The sequence below is a fragment of the Catharus ustulatus genome, chromosome Z, assembly GCF_009819885.2.
Source record: "Catharus ustulatus isolate bCatUst1 chromosome Z, bCatUst1.pri.v2, whole genome shotgun sequence".
Taxonomy (NCBI): Eukaryota; Metazoa; Chordata; class Aves; order Passeriformes; family Turdidae; genus Catharus; species Catharus ustulatus.
Window position 1 is genome coordinate 9,907,050 of NC_046262.2, and position 20,591 is coordinate 9,927,640.

The following is a 20,591-nucleotide window of genomic DNA, read 5'->3' on the forward strand; positions in this document are numbered from 1 at the left end:
CCGCGCAGCACGCCGGGAAATGTAGTCACAGCCACGCGATCCCGGACCGGGTCAGGTTGGAAAGGCGCCGCAGGACACCTGGTCCAGCCTCCTGCTCCAAGCGGGCCATCCTGGAGCACACGGCACGGGAATGCGTCCATGCCGTTCTTGAGCATCGCGCAGAAGGCAGACTCCGCGGCCTCTCCGGGTCACCCGGGCAGTAAAGCTCTTCCCCCTGTTCAAGTGGAACTTCCTGCGCACCAGTTTCTGCCCTTGTGTTCTGCTGCTCTCGGCACCGCTGAGCGGAGCCCGGTCCGTGCCCTGACCCCTCCCTGCAGACACTGACAGCCCTCGGTGAGGTCCCCTCTCAGTCATCTCCTCTGCAGGCTGAGCATGCCCAGCTCGCCCAGCCTTTCCTCGCAGAGATACTCCAGCCTCTTAATTGCTTTTGTCACCCTCCGCTGGACCCGCTCCGGGAGCTCCACGTCTCTCTTGCGCTCAGGAGCCCAGAGCGGGACACGGCACGATCCGCTCGCCCTGCTCCGCTGCTCTCCTCGCAGCATCCAGCCCGCACCGCGTACCGGGATGTCTGTCCGGGACAGGAGCCGGGACACACCCGGGAGCGGGAGGTGCAAACGGGAGCGAAGGAGCCGCACCGCGGCGATCCAGAGTACCGGCGCTCCTCTGTTAGTTAATTTTAAAACTATCGGATGTGAGTTAAATAAACAGGCAGATTTTAAAATGTCTGTCTTTAATACACTGCCGTAACTGGTTACAAGTAAAAGCACTGCATTATGTCACACGGCTACCATCTGGCTTTCCCCAAAAGCACACATCAGGTGACTGAGATTCTACTTTCCATGAATTCTTGACATGGATATGTCAAGAACATGAGTTCTGTTATCCTCATACAATCACGGAACAATACTACTAGCAGGATTCCCAGTGCAACCAGGAACTCCTTTGTCTACCTTTTCATTCCTAGATCTGCTAACCATTGCTTTTTGCCTTTAACATTTTGTTTCTACTATCTACTTTCTAAAACTGAAGACAATTGGTACTATGACTATTCCAACTTTTTCTCCTTTTTTTTCTTTCCTTCTTTCTCTCCCCGCTCCCTCCGTATTTCACTATGATTTATAGATACTTTTCATTTTACTGGCATATCGGGGTTCCTGGATCCTGGTGGTGGAGTGAGATCCTGCCAGGGATGACAGCCAGTTTGGGCAGGCAGCGTGGACCTTGCAAGGGAAGGAAGAGGCAAGATGGGCTCCTCGCTGACCCTCAGCTGTCAGACACAGCCCGCACGATGCTCCTGGGGCTGCAGGGACAGGATGCATGCGAGGGACAGGTAAGGCCGGATAGAGCCTATGTGTTATTCCCCCTTTTCCCCATTACTGGTGGCAGGATTCCAGAGACCTCCAGGCCCCTGTATCCCATCGCCGGGCTGTGCAGAAGCTGTGCACACCCGGCAGCGTGCGGTGGGGCTGCTGGATTCAGCCTCATGTAGCCCTGATGTGGCACAGGAGCCACCATCCATCCACAGAGCAGTGGTGGCTGTGAGCTTTATTCTCACAAAGACTGAAACCCACCCTAAGCTCATGCCTCAGAGTCAAAGAACTATGACAATGTTGTTCAGCTCTGAGAAAAATGCTAGAAGGCAGCATAAGGAAATTTCCCACCATCTATTTCTTCCAGCAACATCGCTGTGTTGCAGAGAAAGGGCAATGTGTAACAAAAAAGCAGCTACCAACAGAGTAAGAAAAAATATCTTTGTTATTATGAATACATCATAAAATCACAGTCATCTTATACACATTTTAGTATTTCATATATAAATAAAGTGAACAGTATAGTTATTGGAATGTGTAAAAGGAACAAACATACGGATTTTTTAAAATGTGAAATTAATAGAGAATTGGACCCCACCCCACCTTTTGATGCTGCTCTGGGACTTGGTACATTAACTCTGAAATACTTCTAGGCAGAAGGCTATGCAAGCTGTGATGCTAACTGTAACCCCAGGCATTACCCTAATGCCATTTACCATCATTTTTCCTCTCATTTTCCCAATTTAGCCTGACTGTATAGGAATTCTTGTGTCAGAACTACAGTTTTGCAAGAAAGACTAAACCTTTACGTACTTGGCACAGTGTTGAAAGCAAACATTTTTCAAGATTCATGATTTTATTAAACCCATTAACAATCAGAATTTTCTCATCACTACACACTCTTGCAAATTTCCCATTAAATATATTTCTAATATTAATAAAATAACAAATTCTTTATTAGCCTTCTGCTTATAATTTGATGTCTTAACATCAAAATAATATTTCTTTCTAATAAAATTATACATACCATTTATATGAAACAAAGTTGTCATGTGCATGAGCCTGGTAATGAGACTAGCCATGAGTGTAGAAGTTTCTACTTTCTTGTTTTGGGTTCCTGGGAGAGTTTGTTATTTTTGGAGCCACAGAGTAATAAATAATTTGCAAGGTAATGGCTTCTCTGGCTACCACTAACAAAACTTAACATTGAAAATAATTCCTCTGCTCTGGCTTTATGAAACATTGGATATGCTGAAAAAAATTACTCTTTCCGAGTCCTTATGTGTTTACCCCAAAATCTGAATGAAATGTTGCTGATACAGTGTTTTATGAGTTATGACACAGGTAGTCAGAAATGAGAAAGTTCCATACAAAGAGGTGGATGCAGACTGAAGGCTGACCCTTCCCAGCCAGGTGTGCTCAGAGGGACTCTCCCTGCTGCAGGAATTCCTATGCCGTGTTGGGTGGTCTTTGCCATAGTGTCCCCTCCTTGCTGCTGTGACTCAAACAGTTTTGAGGGTAAGGACAAGGACAAACCCAAGGAACACATTCTGTCATCTTTTTTTAAAGTACTGTGAAAGCCAATGATGTAATCTCCAGAAAGGGAAGTCATTGAGGTTTCCATTCAGAAAGGCATGTAAACATGTGCTATGTTTATATTTATGATGCTCTACTTACAGTGAAATATGTATTTTATCTGCTTTTCTGGTCCACTCTCAGCTTTTCCCTGGGCACTTTTACACATCAGGGGAGTTGTCACCTCTCCCTGAATTTGATGGTTAAACTGTGAGAACTTCTCATTTGGTATGTGCCTCTATTTGGAAAAGCAGAACTTAGAACTAAAATAAGTGCCTTTTTTAGAATACATCACCTTGTGGGCAGCAGGCAATAGAATTCAGTTTATATGTAGGAAGTGATTCATCTAACATAAGTTAGGTCATTCAGTAGCTGATGGTCAAAAACCTGCATCTACTAATTCTCCAGTGGGAACCAGCCCAATCTAGCAGGGTGCAGTAGTAAGCATATGCAAGGGCTCTGTAATTTGCTAGATTTAAAAATATAATATTTGACATTTAACAAATTAAATTACAATTGCATATTCATAAATGATGTAATTTATACTCAGTTGCCTGCTTGAAATTAAGAAAACAAGACACAAATGCCTCAATTCATGTTATATTTGAGGATTTTTCCAGCCTGCTGCATAGAAGACCATCCCTCTTTTGGACACAGGTACCTTTCTAAAGTCTCTTTTTTATGTGATTCACAAGATTACTTGGGTCTGCAGCTGCTGGCAGAGCTCCTCCCAGACAGAGGAGAAGCCCAAGGGCCACAGGTTTAGACTACTATAATTTTTTTCAGCTATCCCCACAATTTAGGTATTGCTTTTTAAGTACTGATAAGGATATAACATGAAAAGAGATACAGAACACTCATGTTCTTAGAAGCTAATGCCCTGGCTTGTGGCTTAGTGGCAGTGAGATGCTGGAAACAGCCACAGCAATGAACACATCCTCTTAAGACAATACACAGAAGTTATGGAAAAGTCTAGACAGCCAACTCTTTATACAACATGACCTGTGCTGATGCTGTCTGGATTACACCAACTATCCTTTGGCCCAGAGAATATGGAAGGGAATACAAACCTTTACGTATTATCTGAAAAGGCCCTTCTTGTATTTTTACCTGTATTTATTCTACTGGAACATGCAAATGCTGAAAAATATGGCAAAATAACAACTTTTTCTTTGCATTTATGACATGGACACTACCAAACACTAAACATACGGTAGAAGTAGCAGCTACACAGACACAACATTGAAATTTTGTGCTTAATGTACTCCTTTATATTCTAAGCACGGCAAAGTCCTCAGCAGCTGTGGTAATCCAAAAGAAATGGCAACATACATCATCCATGAGGTATGGTATAACTTGTGCATCCAATTTTCCAGTGTAAATAAAGGGCACTCCCTTTTATCCCCATTCACAAGTATAGGATCCCATGTGCAGTACCTCACCTTAGCCATCCTCGTACCAGTTGAAATGTTTTGTCATGTGCACTCCTGCACCTACACACACTCCTCGTACACCCAGCCCAACATGCTGCCACTCTGTGTTCCAGTTTGGTGAAAGACTCTAAGGTTGGTCTCATGCAGCAGAGGAAGAAAACAGGTGGAAGCTCTTTGCAAACATGAGGCCTCTCTCTGGTCTGGATTTCACTCACACTTCAGAATTTCACCAAGGAAGATATGCACCTGCAGGAAGTCAGAACCTGACTCTTTCTGCAAAGCTGGGGTTTATTTTGTTCTTGCCAATAAGCCTGCTTGTTTCACTTAGATTTGGTTTCCTGCTTTAAACATCCCCTTTATCTTGCTTATTGTTGTATAATGTGTCCGACTTGAATCTGTTGAGAAAGCAAACTGGCCTTCACACTGAGCAGTGGGACAATGGTAAAGAAAAAGTAGTGTTTATGTGTGTCCTAAAGTAGTTTAGGCCACACACATCTTTTGACTGTCTCTGAACAATACTCTAGCAACACAAAGCCAAATAATTTCCCAACCAAGCAGCAGCACCCTTGTTTAACCCTTCAATGTACTTTTTTTTCTGCCTTTTTCTGCCTTGATGGGGCATGATAGAGGACATGTCTCACAGATGGCCTCTGCTGTGAAACAGGGATCCACTTCTCACACTCTCCTAAGCCTGGGGACAGTAGCTGGAGACTTGAGTTCAGTGGTAAATTTATTTGCATTTGTAAAGTAACTGTGGACCAAGGTGTTCATTATCAACATCATTCAAGGATGATGTTCAGCTAACCCTCTCTCCCTGGCAAAATTTATGTACTGGGTCATTTGAACATAGAATGCAAAGTAGGCAGATGGAATGCTGTGGTCTGTGTTATTAGCTAGAGCACGCCTTAGTCATATTATATGCTAAGAAGGTTTTTTTGATAGTCTAGGTACAATGCACAGTGCAGGCTTGGCGTTACGTAATTTATGCAAGGAGGCTACCATGAACCAGGAAAGCTACAGTACAGGCAGCATGGTTCAGGAAAAGCAGAAAGAAAAACGGGATTTGTCAGTGCATTTTTTTATATTGAAGAATTCTAAAGAGGCTTTGTTTTTCAGTAGGAATAGCTAAGGATGGTCTGCCTTCTGTATCCTGGCGTTTCTGGATGTTGCCCGTGGTTTGTAGTCTTCTCCGGATCCAAAATCTACTGTGTCATGATAGTTTGTGAATTCCTGAGGTAATGGAAACTCTTCTGTTGATGAATGAGTCCTGTGTCCAAACACTCTCTCTTGCAGCTCAGCGATGTCGTTTCTGATGTCTGCCATCATCAGCAACAGGAAATCAAATGAACCTGGTGGGCCCTGAAGTCACAAGGCACTGCCATTAATAACAATCCAGCTTGCTCTTACAGTTTTCAAACTGGCCAATAAAATTACTCCTGCAGGGGTTGTTCAGTAAAATTCTGCTTTCTATCAATTGCCAAAAACTAATAGTCTGTTTTAAAATCAACTTTGATCAGGAAACAGTTTTCAAAAGAATCAAATGTTTTTGCAGACAGAGCCTACATTTACAAGATTATCACACCTTTTGACATTTAACAATTTCTTTGCTTCATAAGAATATCTTGAGACCTCATGGGAATAGAGGAGATTAATCTTGGTTTCTTGTCTTCTTGGTTATTAAACTGACAGAAATTACATTCTCAGAATGGTTAATCAACAAATTCTTTTAAGACTGTTATTATTTGTCTAGTGTCTTTTCAATACGGTAACTTCACTGCTGTCCATCACTCACTAAAAATATTGGTAATTACAATGCAGAGATACCTGATCTTAGAAAATAATAATTTATTTTTAGCTGACTTCACACAGTAAAAGAAACTATTTAATACTGAGCACACCCTGCTGGGCACACTCTTAAAAATAAACTCCACCAATGAGAAAATGCCATAAGTAAATTAATAAAATCATAGAGTGGTTTGAGTTGGAAGGGACCTTAAAGACTGTGTAGTCCCAGCACTTCTGGCACAGGCAGGGACAGTTTCCATTAGACCAGGTTGCTCAATGCCCCATCCTGCTTGGCCTTAAGCACTTGCAGGGATGGGGCATCCACAGCTTCTCTTGGCAACCTGTGCCAGTGACTCACCACCCTCCCAGTAAAGAATATCCTAATATCCTAACAAATATCTAATATCTAATATCTAATATATAATTTAAACCTGCCTTCTTCCACTTTGAAGCCATTCCTTTGTCCTATCACTACATGCCCTTGTGAATAGTCCCTCTCTTCCTTGTGGCTTCTCTTCAGGTACTGAAAGGCCACAATTAGGTCACCCTAAAGCCTTCTCTTTTCCAGGCTGGAAAATCCCAACTGTCTCATAGGAGAGGTGCTCCAGCCCTCTAATCAACTTGACGGCCTCTTTTGGACTTGCTCCAACAGGTCCACGTCCTTTCTGTGCCGATGACCCCAGAGTTTTTTTAAACAAGTTCATCTGAAAACAGATTGTCAACACCTATAGTTTCCTAAATCTGAGAGAGATGAGGGGCAGGATTCTAAAAGGTTCCAATTCCAAGGCTCAAATTCCCACTGGGAGCAGAGGTTGAACTGTAGTAAGTTGCATCCTGCAGGGTTCTGCCTTTTAAGGGTGTCTCAGCACCACTGCAAGGCAGGCAAGTGCCTACTGCCTTCGGACGCACACCCAACAAGGGAAGAGGTTTGTAGCAAAAACATTTGGATGAAAACAGGTGATTACTTTGTTTCCAACAACATTTTCTATGTATGTAAATTATCTGTTATCTTGGCAAAGGAGTTATTTTTTCTTTAACTTTCAGCTGACCTGTGGCTAGTAGTCAAAATCACTCTGTTGTGGAAATTCCTCCTGTGGAATACTTACAGGTATCCCCTTTGGTCCTGGTGCTCCTCGCTCTCCCTGTAATCAATACAACCTCAGTTAGTTTGCTGTGACTAAAGGAAATTTTTAAAATCACTGTTCGCTTCTGCAGCCTCACTTAACTGTCCCCAGATCAAGAATCATCAGCTGATGCTTGTACGGAAAAAGAAAAGGAAGTGAAGGAGGAATGCAAGGAAAATGCTGCTGATTCTAATGGGAGCAGAGTGGGGCATGTCTGATATTTCTCCTGGATAGTAACAAGTAAGTCAATGAAGAGGAAAAATTCACACTGAATGAAAAGGGATAAAGCATCAACATTTCTTCATGGAAAAGCCAAAAGATCTGCAGAGAAAGAAAAGCATGCTGTGTGACATAGCCTGGCAGCCTGGCAGGACTATTTGCAAGACTTTAGGAATGGCAAGCACAAAATAGCAGAAGGACAACGTGAAGGAGTGTGACAACAGGACGCTTCCATCTCAGCAAAGGAAATGAGATGGTAAGAGCGTGTTACTACAAGTGTGTACAGTCTCTCTAGCAAGCCTGCATTTCACATGTGCATGTGCCCATTTTATGGAAATTAGTACCTCTCCTCACCTTGCTACCATCTCTCCCAGGGGCTCCAGGTGGGCCCTGCAAGAGAAGAGAAAATATTCACAAGGGTGTGAGAAGTTGTGGAGCTAAGGGCGATTGTGCAGTGCACGGCAGGAGACAAGAATACTGACCACGGGGCCCCGTCTGCCCTGCTTAATGTGTGATATATCTGGAGATGGGCCCATAGGTCCCATTGATCCACGAGGGCCTGGCTGTCCAGGAGGTCCAGGTAATCCAGGAGCTCCTTGACTCCCTTTAGGTCCTGGAGCCCCTGAAATCAAAAGCAAAAGTTACCTGCCAGGGAAAGCCTTCAGGACTCTTCATCAGTGCAAGAAGTGGGGAACCACCATTTTTTAAAAGACCCAATGGGCTGGTTACTTTAACACCCCCAAATCCATAAAAACGCAACCAATTTATCTGCATCTGCACATCAGCAGCCATCTGAGAAAACATTAACCCTTGTCACAGTAGCTACAAGAGATGAACACCAAACAATTAAATCTTGTGCATAACAAGAATTGGAGTCTGCCAGGTGATTAGGGACACAGACTGGGAATGAAAAGGAAAGCACAAATGCCTCATTTTCACACAAGAACAAATCACATTTGAGGAACATGTCATAAAATGAAAGCCTCAGAAAACCCGTGGGAATTTTGGGTCAAGGGCATCTACATGACTGACACAAGCAGGCTCTTTCCAGTGGGGGGCTGCACCTCTCTTTTGCCCCGTGCAATAGCCAATGTGTTAAGGGCAAAAGAAGCTCTGTTCTTCCATTTTGCTTTGTATCATTTTCAGCTTCTGCTGGTTCAGAAGAGCATCCTAATTTTTAGGAAGCACTCAGGCAACAAAACATATGTTCAGCTCAAGAGAAACAGTAGGAAATACAAACCAGAAAATCAGGCACCTGAAACAACATTTGCAGACAATAAAGACCATTAAAACATTGCTAGCTGAAACACTTCATGATTAGAGGGGGAAACACTACTCGTCATGCTGAGGGCTTATGAAAGACAGAGAATAAAATGCAGACAGTAAAAAGCATTCAGCAGGACTGAATACGAACAGTCTGAATTTTCTAAAGGAGACAACTCAAGTTCAGTGATGACTCCGTGGGACTCTTCCTGGGGGTTACAGCAGAGGAGGTGAGCAGGGGTGGTTTAAGGGGGAACAGCTTTCTACAGCACCTCGGACAGCTCCGAGTCAAGGGGAAACCCAGTGGGTGGGAGACCTGCCGGGTCAGGCCTGCCTTGGAGGGATTGCAAAGCAACCCACTCTACCCTTCAGAGTCTGTTGCAGAACTTCTAAACCTACTGTCCTTGCACTTAGGGTGAGCTGAAGAATGAACGTACTCATCCTCCAGGAAAATGACGTAAAGACTCAGCAAACAAAGCAAGACTGCACAAGGGAGTATAAACAGGAAGGTGGGGTGCAGTTCAGGAGGGAGTAAATCAATCCTCATAAGGAGCATTTGCCAGTACTCTGTAAGAATCCTTCTGAAATTAGATCTGCATGCGACAGAATGTGCAAAATTTTGAGTACTGCTGGCCACCATGTGCGAGGTGTCTGGATTAAGTTTGGGGTTTAGGATCTCTCTGTTTTTTGCATTGTTTCAATCTATAACTTAGCAAAGAAGGTGTGAGTGGAGTTATACTTTTCAGATCCCTTTCAATCTGGGATACAACATAAAACAAGGAAAAATAAAAGTGTTGGCACAAACTGCTATGAACTAAAAGCACTTTTTTTTCCTCTGACAGTGAGCTAAAGCAATAGATATTTCAGAAATGAAATGGAGAGTGTTTTATGACAGGGTTACAATACAGGAAATGACAACTGAAGCAGGTGAGATATCCCAGGGAGAGGGAGAAATTTAACACATGCATGACAAACATAGCTTGCATGCCAAGAAACACATGGAGTCAAAATGGATGATGTCAGACAGTTGGCAGAGACTGATCATGACACCTATAAAGCTTTTCTTTTTTTTAATTTATCACAAATGCAAAAATAATATATCAATTGAAATATGAAATATATGAAATTGTATCACACTAGAATACTGAAGTTTGCTTTTTTAGTCCTAGCACTTTTACACATTTCCATCTCTCTGGTGTTACCTGGAGGGCCTGGTTGGCCAGGCTGGCCTGGGGGGCCAGGGATATATGCATTAGAGGCAAGCACTTTTTCACCAGTGATTTGCTTGCTCAGATCAGCAGCATTATTTGGCAGCAAAGCAACCTGCCAAGAAAAAAAAATCTGCGTAAGACCATCATTGCTGAGCCAGGTAAATCACATTCTTATTCTTATACAAGCTTCCATGTGAAAAGACCAACTATTTAAATATTTCAGGAAAATATAAAGTGTTTATTCATATCCTTGATTGATACAATCAGAATCAGAAAAATGTTCTTATTCTGTGAGTCTGTTCACTTTCAAGTCACTGTGGAAATACTGCAAGCCAACAGAGGACAGGGGAAATTGAAGAGATACAGGAACAAATTCTGAAAAATTTGAGTTTCATTACTGCTTCTCAGGAAACTTATTTTTCCTTATTCGAAGTTTCCTCTATTCATTTACTGCCTTTCTCAGGGCAACAGTTGCTCAGATATTAAATTGCTGCACAAGCCACTCACTTTCCATAGTTTTAATGAGAACTCAAATTCCTTTGTGAATTTGGCCCTGGAAAGTAACCACACTGTTTAACCCATCAGAAATCTGGATCTGCTCTGCACAGAGACGCAAAGATAAAGTAAGTGAGAATGTAAGGAGAATTGCACTCTCTATTTTAAAGTGTCATTGTCAATTATCTGTTTAATCATCCACGAAACATTCATCTATCCAGTTGAATATATTTAATAATTAAACATATTTAGAAATATTCTGCAAATGTTTAGTTCCCTAAGAGGCAGCTGAAGGAGATGACTGGCCAGGAGGCTGGTCTGCAGCAAGCAAAGAAGTTTATTAGTGGTGAGTAGCTTGTAGACTTAGGGATTTTGCTCTGCCAAATTGAACTAGAAAACTATTTCAGAAACAGCAGTGCAGACCTACCCCTGGGTGAGTTTTTTGCTTCTTAAATTAATTTGGCTCATTGGATAATCTGATGCTGAATTCTGCAACATTTGCCTGTGAGAGCTGCATTGAATAAAATAGATAATGACTCCTGCTATCTGACAAAGCTTTTAATGAGCTGTCTGTAATTCTCTGACCTGGACTGTTATCCTACCTGTTTCTGTAATTATTTGACATACATTCTTCTGCCATTACTGCAAACCTAATGTTTGCAATGCACAGGGAAAAAACACAGTGTTATGCAGCTGCAGTACCTACTTGAACTGGGAAAATTTCCTTTGGCAAACAAGTTATTGCTTAAAGATTACAGTTTAAAGACAGCCAGTGCTGCTTGTAGTTTGGGGTTGAATGCACAGAACAGTTCTGAAGAAAAAAAGTTGGTTAAAAAAGAAGTTGGAAATGCTGAGATAGTTCCCTGGTGGCATTTCCAAATGCCAGTTTGATTTTGAGACTGGAACTTAAATTGTGAAAACAGGAACACAAGAATTTATCAGCCATTTGTGAGTTAGGTTTTGGAGAGAATTGCAGCTCCAAAGACCAGATGACTGCACTATAGGCAAATCAAGAATCATGATGTAAGTCTAACAAGAATTTGATAGATTGACTCCACCCCTGCAAAAATCAGTGGCTGGATGAGGTCATATTTTCACAAAAGTCCAACACAGTGTTTCTTATATTCTTACTCCTATGAATTTGCTTTTCACACAAAAAATAGGGATTCAGCATACCTATACCTCTGGGGTGAGCTGTCATCTCTGCTTTTTCAAAGGAAAACATGTGCTTTGTGTACCAGTGACCTCACAGCTTTCTCAGGCAACTTCCCAGCCAATGCAGCACAGACCAAACTGTGGGGGTACTGAAGATGGAGGGCTGCTCTGTGGGACACAGCACCCTACCCCTGGGGCTGAAGAGGAAAATTCAGTAGTTGGGGGCTCTCACAGCCTCACTGGCCAGAGACCAGCATGGGAAAGTCTACTGGCTGGCTCTGGCCAGCAAAGTTTGGTTTCCTAGAGGTGTGTCCTGTCCAGAGCAGGTTCCTGGCTGGATATAAAGGAAAGGCTTGAAAGGACCATGGTTCAAACTTCACCACATGACAGAAATCAACCAAGGACTCTGCAGTGCCAATGGTGCCTTGCTACAACAGAGACAGAAAGTCAAATCCTGTGATGATCTGAGAGTATTGTATTTTTAAAGTAGTTTTTGTGAGAATATTTTCAGTGTCATCAGTGGGTGCCTCTCCTTAGGGGCGGCACTGAGTGGCAGATTAACTGAAGTTCTCCTTTAGCTTGTGTGTAAATTTCTCAGCATATCTCATTCTGGGGATCTATAGCTGTTTCAGTTGATAAATAAATGCCACTTAGACCCAGCCATGAATACTCTTCAGGTTTTACTGCAAATGATCAGACTAGAGTAAAATGGCATTAAGTGGCAAAGACTCATCATGAAATGGATTTAGAAGTGTATTCTCTTCTGATGCTTAAAAATTTACTTGCTCCTGCCAGCCAGGCTGTTAATAACAACTGAACAAGTTAGAAAAGAAATCACATAGCTGCTGTGAAAGTATCTATGCATGCTTCCCCACTGACTCAGCTGGACTTGAAGTACACTCTAGGAGTGCCAAAATACCCAGGCTCTGGTCTAGCTCACTGCTCTTTGATATCTTCTGGCCAGAAAATGGTTGTTACATGCACTGGGCCAGACCATGTGTTTTTGTTGTTGACTCACATCCTCTCAGCTATTGGCTATACTCACTGGCCTAATTTCTGCTTCACCTTTTAACTGAACCAGGATCCTAGTCCAGGGTAACCTTGGCTTTCTCCATATACAGCTCCAAATTCTAATGGCTCTTGGAAAATAACTTCTTTCCCCCATGTGTGAGCAAATATTAGCAAGGGTAAATTCTAAAGAAAGACTGTTCTAGAAACAAGGCTTCCATGTGCTGTATTGCATGCTGCATTTGGAGTTTTGCATAGTTTCTAGGAGGTCTGTGGTTTAGAAAATTGGACAGTGCTTGTCAGGAGTGATGTGAAACATGGCTTTCTAATTAAGATGTTTAAACACATCTCTGCAATAGGATCAAGCTTACTCTTTTTTTTCCCTTTTTTTAATTGTTGGCTGTGTGTCAGTATGCCAGATATCTTTTTCAGCTTTCCACTCTTCTTCCTTTCATCAAGGCCTTAGATCAACCTAGGACTGCCTGCAGACCTCTGGTCTGTCAGGACAGTGCATCTCATTGGATGACAGGCTTTTCTGCTAACCGTAATTTTGAATAAAGTTCATAAAATCTGAAAGCTTTAACCACAAGACTGAAGACTCATTTAATAAACCATCTCCCTGGCAGACAGAAATGAACTTTTCTATGCAAAGCAGAACAGCTTTAACCACAGCTATTGAGAGATGTCCTCCCCAGGAGAACTTGGCCACGGGGAGTGGCTGGTGAAACATGAGGGTTGATGTCTCCCTGGGCAGAGAAGCACCGTGGGGTCAGGTCTCCATTCAGCACAGACAAAAACTCTCCTTTCTGTGGGGTAACAGTTGCTGAGGGTATTGTGAACCTTCTGTTTCAGCTCTTTCTGTGTGGAGCACAGCCCAGTGGGCTCCCTCTGAGGATGCCACGTCGATCAAGGCTCACTAAGGGGATACTGGGGGAAAAATTAAGTTAGGGACTATGACAGGACTTAGCTATGAAGCAAGAGTGAGCTGCTTAATTTGTCCAAAGCTACTGTAAAAATGCATACAATGACAGGTATCAATGGTATGAGTTTTCCTGGAACGAGGTTTGAACGCAAGCATCTAACAGCAGAAGTTAGACAAAAAACTTCCATTAATTCCATCAATCAATTCTCAAGTAAACAATGTGGCCAACAATGTGACCCCCAGATCCTTCCCTGGAGGTCAGTGTGAGCCTGCTCAGCATCATGGACAACAGCTGGAGAAACAACCACTTAAAAGCATGGATCCTTTTTTAACCTCTCTGCTACCATTTTTTTTAAAAACAGAATTTCCATCACACATGAGATTCTGTCACTTCCATGTTTGTGTTCATACTGATTCAGAGGGAATACATGATGTTTTGAGATTTTGGAGATAAAGAGTATCTCCAACCTCAGTGAATTTCACTTTAATGAAGAAGATTTCTTTCTTCCTAATATTAAATCAGTAACATCAAAAGCAATGAGTGAATACACCAAATTGTGTTTTGACACAATGGAAAGAAATTAATTGAGTACCCTGGGTGAAATAATTACAGCCTGTCAGAATGAATTGCTGACAATATTCCTACAGAGAGAGAGCTTCACTTTGAGAGAACCTGAATGTTCAAAGAAGATGTTGCCAGAAAAAGCATTGCACCTGCATCCCTGCATATGGCTCTCCAAATCTGAGGCTGGGTCTTTGCATTATTTCAATCCTACTAAAGTGCAAAAGGAAGCTACATATGGGAGCAATTAAAGCCCAGGATAAGTTTCTAAATGCATTATTCTCTACATGCAAGGGAATAGGTGAAAACAACCAAAAGAAAAAAGGTTTGTGACTGAGGGTTTTTTTTTTAAGGGGAAAGTAATATTTAAAGCTAGTAATATTTTTGTTTAGTCCCACACCTATTTGGCAAGAATCCTGTATCAGAACCCTATTAATGAAAAATCATGTTCCTGCATCTATGAAATGTCTTGCACATGCTTACTGTGAAGGTGGATCCTGTCCAAAATGCTGTTCATTCAGAGTGAATGAAAAGCTTGGGCCAGCACAGATTGCCAAGAAACCTGGGCTCAGCCTGGGATGGGTGTTTGTCAGATTCTGTTACCACGAGCTTGGTAACACAGCTCCATGAACTTGGGGACCAATCTGCTTACAAGTTGTACAGGAGCATAAGGCAGAGACGCCATTCCTACATGATTTTAAAATATATTGCCATCCTCTTTGTATGTACAAGAACCACATGTCAGTGACAGCTCCAAACATAGAAATTAACCTCAGTTGTTGTAAAACACACAAGTCTGGTAAAGACATGAGTGATCAGTGTTCATACCTTTTGCTTCAGCTGTAAAACCGTCTGCTTTATTTGATGGAATTCCTTACAAGAGGCACAGCATGTCCCCGGTTTTGCCACATTTTCAGATTTCTCAGGAAGCCCAGCTAAAAGAAAGCAGTTTCCACTATAAATATAAAGATCCAAAGGAAAGAAATTCATAAAGTGATAGCAAAAGCAACTTGAAGGTTTCTTTATTTCCCCAGACTGTGAAAAGAGAAGGGAATCCTGCCATTATTAAATCTTTAACTGTGAATTTCTATGTAATGCTGAGAAACTTTGCAGGGACAGCTCTGAGCACATTTTTAAAGCAGCTGTTTCCAGTTAACAGTCCCCAGAGAATTCATTTGTTTAATACCTGGAAAAGTTCACACCCCTGCTTTTATCTTTTTGTTTAGGGTAGACTAACCCCATAGATCTGAGCTGATTTACAGTTCCCTGAAGGGCAAATTTTCATATGCTATAAATTACAATAAAGTCCCTCAGAATATGCTTATTTCACTCATTTTGCACAAACTGCTCTTTTATCATCATGGGTTATTCTCCATGTGATGGAATCAGCCTGAGCAGAGATGGGGATTGAGATTAATGACAGGGATTTAAATCCACACAAGAGGAAGGGTCACATCTGTTGATACTATGCATGAATAGGATCTTTTCAAGAATCCATTATATTATTCAAACTGTGAGAGATATTGCAAATGTTATTTTTGTCCTCTTCCCAGTACCATACACAGTCAAGCATTTCTGCACTGCAAGCAAACAAGCATTGTTGTAACAGATGTCTGCTTAAAGACAAATCTGGTTTCCAAACCACAGGGTGACACACACAGGCAAACTCTAGGTGAGTTTTTTTCACTTCAACATTGCTGAGAAATACCAAGTCTATTGAGGGTTTGCATATGATGTGTAGCCTTATATGATGTTACCTGAGAGGGTTGCTGGGTTGAACACTGACCTTTCAGAGAATGTCCCACAATGGAAAAACTCTGCTCCTGTTAAAGCCAAGGAATCTTCAAAACCTTCCAAAAGGATCAACTGCAACGTGCTGAGTTACTGTGTTACAATTGTCTTTAGGACACCCTCAAATGTCCTTCATCTTTTTGGAAATGTGCATTGATTTTGAAACATCTGTATCTTTTAAAATGAACTCTGAAGTTTCTAATACTAAAAATATTATGTGCTACTTGACTTTAAATGCTTGCAGGGTCCAGTGTGTAAGATGCAACCATCTGATGTCGTCTATGGACCACCTATGCACATATTTAGGAAAGGCTGATTTTCAATATGTTTAGTCCATTGGCTATAACTGTATAATGGGCGCCTGATTTAAGAAGACAAAAATTTATCTTGCTCATCTGCTAATCAGTTAGGAGAGATGTAAGGGCAAGATGCTGGAATAACCAGGAGCTTTAAGACAGCTATTAGTATTGAACTGATTGGAAAACTGGGACACAAAGGCTTGGTTTTTTTCCCTGGTCATGAACTGCCTATTCCCATGGCTGCACTCCAACAGCCTTACAGTATTACACACATTATTTACCATTTTTATGGCAGGAAGCACACACTGCTGTTTGAGCTTCCCAGTCCTTTCCCCAGCACAGGTTTGGTACCTGATCAGCTTTCTGTGCAGTGTTCAGATGGCTCAAAGATTTAAGTCCAGATGGTGCTACTTGGTGTTTTCCAATGGACTCTACACAGCACAGAATAGAGTTTCACCAAATTTCAGCTATGCTGGTTCCAAGACTATTTAGCCACAAGACCTGCCAGAGGAACTCCAGCATTTTTACGAAGGCACCAGAATATCCAGCATATGCTGCTTTCCTTCTTCTCTCCTGTATTCCTAATGCTAATCATTTTGCCTTTGATTCCCTCCAAAACCTCTTTGCCCATGAACATTTCTCTCGTAGATGAAATAATTTGCACCATGCAGGGCTTTTTTTCCTTAAGAGGGAATCGATGTGTTGTAATGAAGACACCATTTTACGTTTCTGCAAAATAAATTTGCTCTTGAACACAAGTCAGTTTTGCAGTTCTTCCTCTCTCTCCAGTTTTTCATATTCCTCTAGAAAAAAATCACTGTCTTGACATGCCCATTTTTTTGGATCTGTGTAGGCATTACAGACGGATGAATATAGAGCCATTAGAAAAATAACCAAAAAAAACAACCACCACCTTTTTTTCCCTTTCTTTTTCAAAGACCAATAAACTCTGGATTTGTACTAGTCTCAACAAAAATTTCTTTTAATAGCTATCTCACCAAATGAGTTCTATCATTGTGTTAAGAAATGTTGCTGAAAGCAACACACAGTCATGGGGAGAAACTGCCAGAGCCCCTGCTATTGGAAAACTAATGCAGTCCCATCAGAATCTGTGGGATTATATGCAGATTAAGATGTGGTGAATTTGGCCTCGTGTTTCATTCTAAAACCCAGTTTGTCTTCCAGAAGGATGTGACACACAGGGCTGACAAGTACAGATAAAACAGGGCTGTAACAATCCATGGAGATGAATGCTGGGGGGATCAGCTAATGTTTGGGAAATGTCATACCAGTGAGATTTCTGCAAAGCTGGCTGGATTGACTTGTCAGAGGAAGAAGTCCAAAATCCTAGTATGAGCAAGCATGAACTACATCCCAGGAGAGACGTGGAATCCCCCTAACTCATACCAGACAGAGGTGATGATTTGCCCAGGAAAGGAGTCATCCATCAAACATTCGCTCTACCCCCATTCAACCCTGTATCAAGACCAAACTACAAATAAGGCCAGAATAAAATGTGGATAAAGCCAGAAGTCACCTAGGGCAGGCCAGCAGAGGCAAAAGGCCATTAGATGGAGCCACCCACGCATGGTGCAGAAACCGAGGTCACGCACCAGGGTCAGCTGGGCCAGCACTGAGCAAGGCACTTACACAACTTGTTCCCCCTGCACAGACCTACACAAGGAAACTGAAATTATTTTGAAGAAGGCTTAAAGCACCTCCATTTTATAAAGGTTCACAGAACACGAAGTCTAGCTCATGCATGGTGGGAGTCCTTTAATCTTGGTGAGATGCTGGTGAGCCCTGTGGCACCTATTGCTAAGGGATCTGCTTGGGGGACTGATGTGTTCTCTTTGTGCATGGGCTCGGAGGCCATGCCTTGCTGATGCTGGAAGAGGAGGAGATGCTGGCAGGGGAGAGCTCTGCGGGAGCTCTGCTATGGGCAGTCTTCACATGGAGGCTCTTTAGCAGATCATCTGTGTCCTATTATCTGGGCTCAGCCTGCTGAGATGGCTTCATCTGCCTGCTTCCGCATGGGTAGCGGTATTGTCTCCATCAAATGGCACTGTGGATGCAAGAAAAATGCTCCCTCTTCTTGCGTCCACTGACCAACCCAAAGCTCTCTGTCACGACACTTACAGAGCCAAAAAATGTGACTACATTACAGCCACTTACAGAGCCAAAAAAAGTGTCTGAATTGAATCCTGCGGGCATGGAACAATGAAAACACGGCTCTATCTCCTGGAAAACATGAATCCTCGTTAGAGATGGAGAGGGGTACACGTCTTTTTGCCTCTCACAGTAAATTTTAAAATAAAACGTGAGTGTTGCAGCTACGACGAAAAGCAAACGAAGTGTTCATCAGGCGCCGCTCCGGCAGGGATGCGGTGCAGGAATGGGGCTGGCCGCGCGGTGGAGCGTCTCCACAGCTGGCTCCTCATTTTCACCAGCTCCGAAAATTCATGGCATGCATGTGGAGTACAGCGCCGTGACTGATCAGGAGGCATCCTTCTTAACTTCGCACAGCTGATTTGGGGGATATCTGGAGAGGTGATGGGTATTTAATGCCTGATTATCTGCTGGAACTGACATTTCTATGTGCCACATACATTCGGTGTAAAAATGGTGATTTTCAAACAGTAGAATAATTTCCATAACCTTGAATATTTTGAATGGTTGGTTATCCTGAATGCTTTGGACATTACTGTATCAAGAAATCCGAGCTACCCAGAGGAAAAGTTAAAAAATGCTGCCTATTTGTAAGGGGATTATCTAGGTTATATATCTTTCCTTTCACACACACACACACGCACTCTGATAAGGAAAAAAAATATCTAAAACTACAAGGAACAATTAAAGTTCATGGAGTGGCTCCAGTTACACATTTTCAGATGAAAATCAAAATTATAAATTGCTCTGGCCATCCAATGGGATTTGGATCACCCTGTGATACCACATTCAGGCATTAACAGATGAACCTGTGGTAAGTCGCCATTCATCAAAAGTTGTTGTTTTTTTTTTTCCAGAGCACTTTTCTCTTCCTCCTTTCTTTTTAATTTTTCATATCAATATTTATTCTGTAGCATTTTAAATGCTGTGATTTAATAACTGGGATGAGGTCAAAACCTTTAAAATAATTTGTACACAGCACATGTATTCACTTTGAACCAAGAGTGAGATGCAAGAACAAGCCCTTACATTTACCCCTTTTCTATCCCATTTCATTTTCAAAAACAAAAAAAAAGAAAAAAAAGGAAAAAAGAAAAAAAAAATTGACTCCAGCCATGGGACACACAAACTAATTGCAAGTCAGCAGCATTTGGTCTTAGTCAGTGTAATTTAGAAGTTGTTTTAAGCAAGGTTTGGAAAATGTGTTGAACTCCCAAGCACACATTTTCTGAGCCTCTAAGGGCCAAGGGCCAAGGGGAACTAGCCATCCAACCCAGGGCTAATCTCAGATGTGGGTGTGTAAATACAAATTAAAGTTACTGAGATTATTTAATTAAGGTGAAATCAGAAATTTTTTAAGGCTCATCAGCTGGTAAGATTTTTTTCCTATGTCTCCTTAGCTCTGGACCACAAAAAAGTTGTAATCCAGGCTGGTATTGGAACAAACTTTTAGTTTGGCTTTCAGTAACTGGATCCAGCAGGAATTATGTAACTGAAGCTGTCATGGTAAATTTCATTATTCAGCCATCCTGCCTCCCTAGAAGAAGATGCCTTCCACATCCTCCAGTGTACTTATGCATTGGAGGAGAGAGTTTGGCCAGGCTGCTCCACAGGTGCTCAGGTGCCCAACGAACAGCCCGACTACCCCAGGAGCATCATCTACATTCCAGCTTCAGACCCCCACTCCAAGTGTAGTGTCAGGAGCAGCTCCTCTTCATGACATGCCCAGGACATTTAATCTGCACTAGCACTTGCCTTTTTCTCCTTTGGTGCATGTCCTGCCGTCCTCTTCCCGGACATAGCCTTCGTGACACTCGCACCTGTAGCTGCCCACAGTGTTGACACAGATCTGAGAGCACAGAGTCCCGTTGCTCGTGGCACACTCATCAATATCTGGAGAGAAGCAAAAATTGAAAATGCCCTGTAGCTGGAGATTTCAGACCTCCAACACAATAAAATACTTCCTTTAGAGGTAAAAAGAGATTTTGTGGTTAAACAAACAAGTAATTGCAGCACCACAATTGCACTTGCAGCTGGTGCCTTTGGTCTGGAGCTCTGGGCAAGCTGCACTACTATTATTATTATTATTATTATTATTATTATTATTATTATTATTATTATTATTATTATTATTATCATCATCATCACACTTGGCATTTTACCAGTGAACATTGCTTGACAGTCTCCTTGCATTGCAGAGCTCACAAGCAAAGCTCTGTCCTGCAAACCTTGGCTTCCTGGCACAGCAAACCACACAGGCAGGGCAGGAC

General features: G+C 42.2%; 1 protein-coding gene and 1 long non-coding RNA gene across 3 annotated transcripts in view; one reads left to right on the top strand and one right to left on the bottom strand.

Annotated features, from left to right (window-relative positions):
* Window positions 1–20: 20 nt before the first annotated feature.
* On the top strand, window positions 21–4,976 carry LOC117010982. The gene is made up of 2 exons (XR_004420813.1): window positions 21–665; window positions 1,123–4,976. It is a non-coding gene; the product is annotated as an uncharacterized LOC117010982 (long non-coding RNA).
* CCBE1 (collagen and calcium binding EGF domains 1) overlaps window positions 2,418–20,591 on the bottom strand; it is a 96,039-nt gene continuing 77,865 nt past the window's right edge. The window contains exons 5-11 of one of the 2 annotated variants that reach the window (XM_033086154.1): window positions 20,077–20,214; window positions 14,891–14,997; window positions 9,912–10,032; window positions 7,929–8,068; window positions 7,801–7,836; window positions 7,210–7,245; window positions 2,418–5,677 (exon numbers count right to left, since the gene is read on the bottom strand). In XM_033086154.1, the coding sequence (XP_032942045.1) occupies window positions 5,444–5,677; window positions 7,210–7,245; window positions 7,801–7,836; window positions 7,929–8,068; window positions 9,912–10,032; window positions 14,891–14,997; window positions 20,077–20,214 (812 nt within the window). In that variant the 3' untranslated portion in view covers window positions 2,418–5,443. Of the gene's footprint in view, window positions 5,678–7,209; window positions 7,246–7,790; window positions 7,837–7,928; window positions 8,069–9,911; window positions 10,033–14,890; window positions 14,998–20,076; window positions 20,215–20,591 lie in introns of both variants that reach the window. The other variant, XM_033086155.2, reaches the window with a different exon arrangement.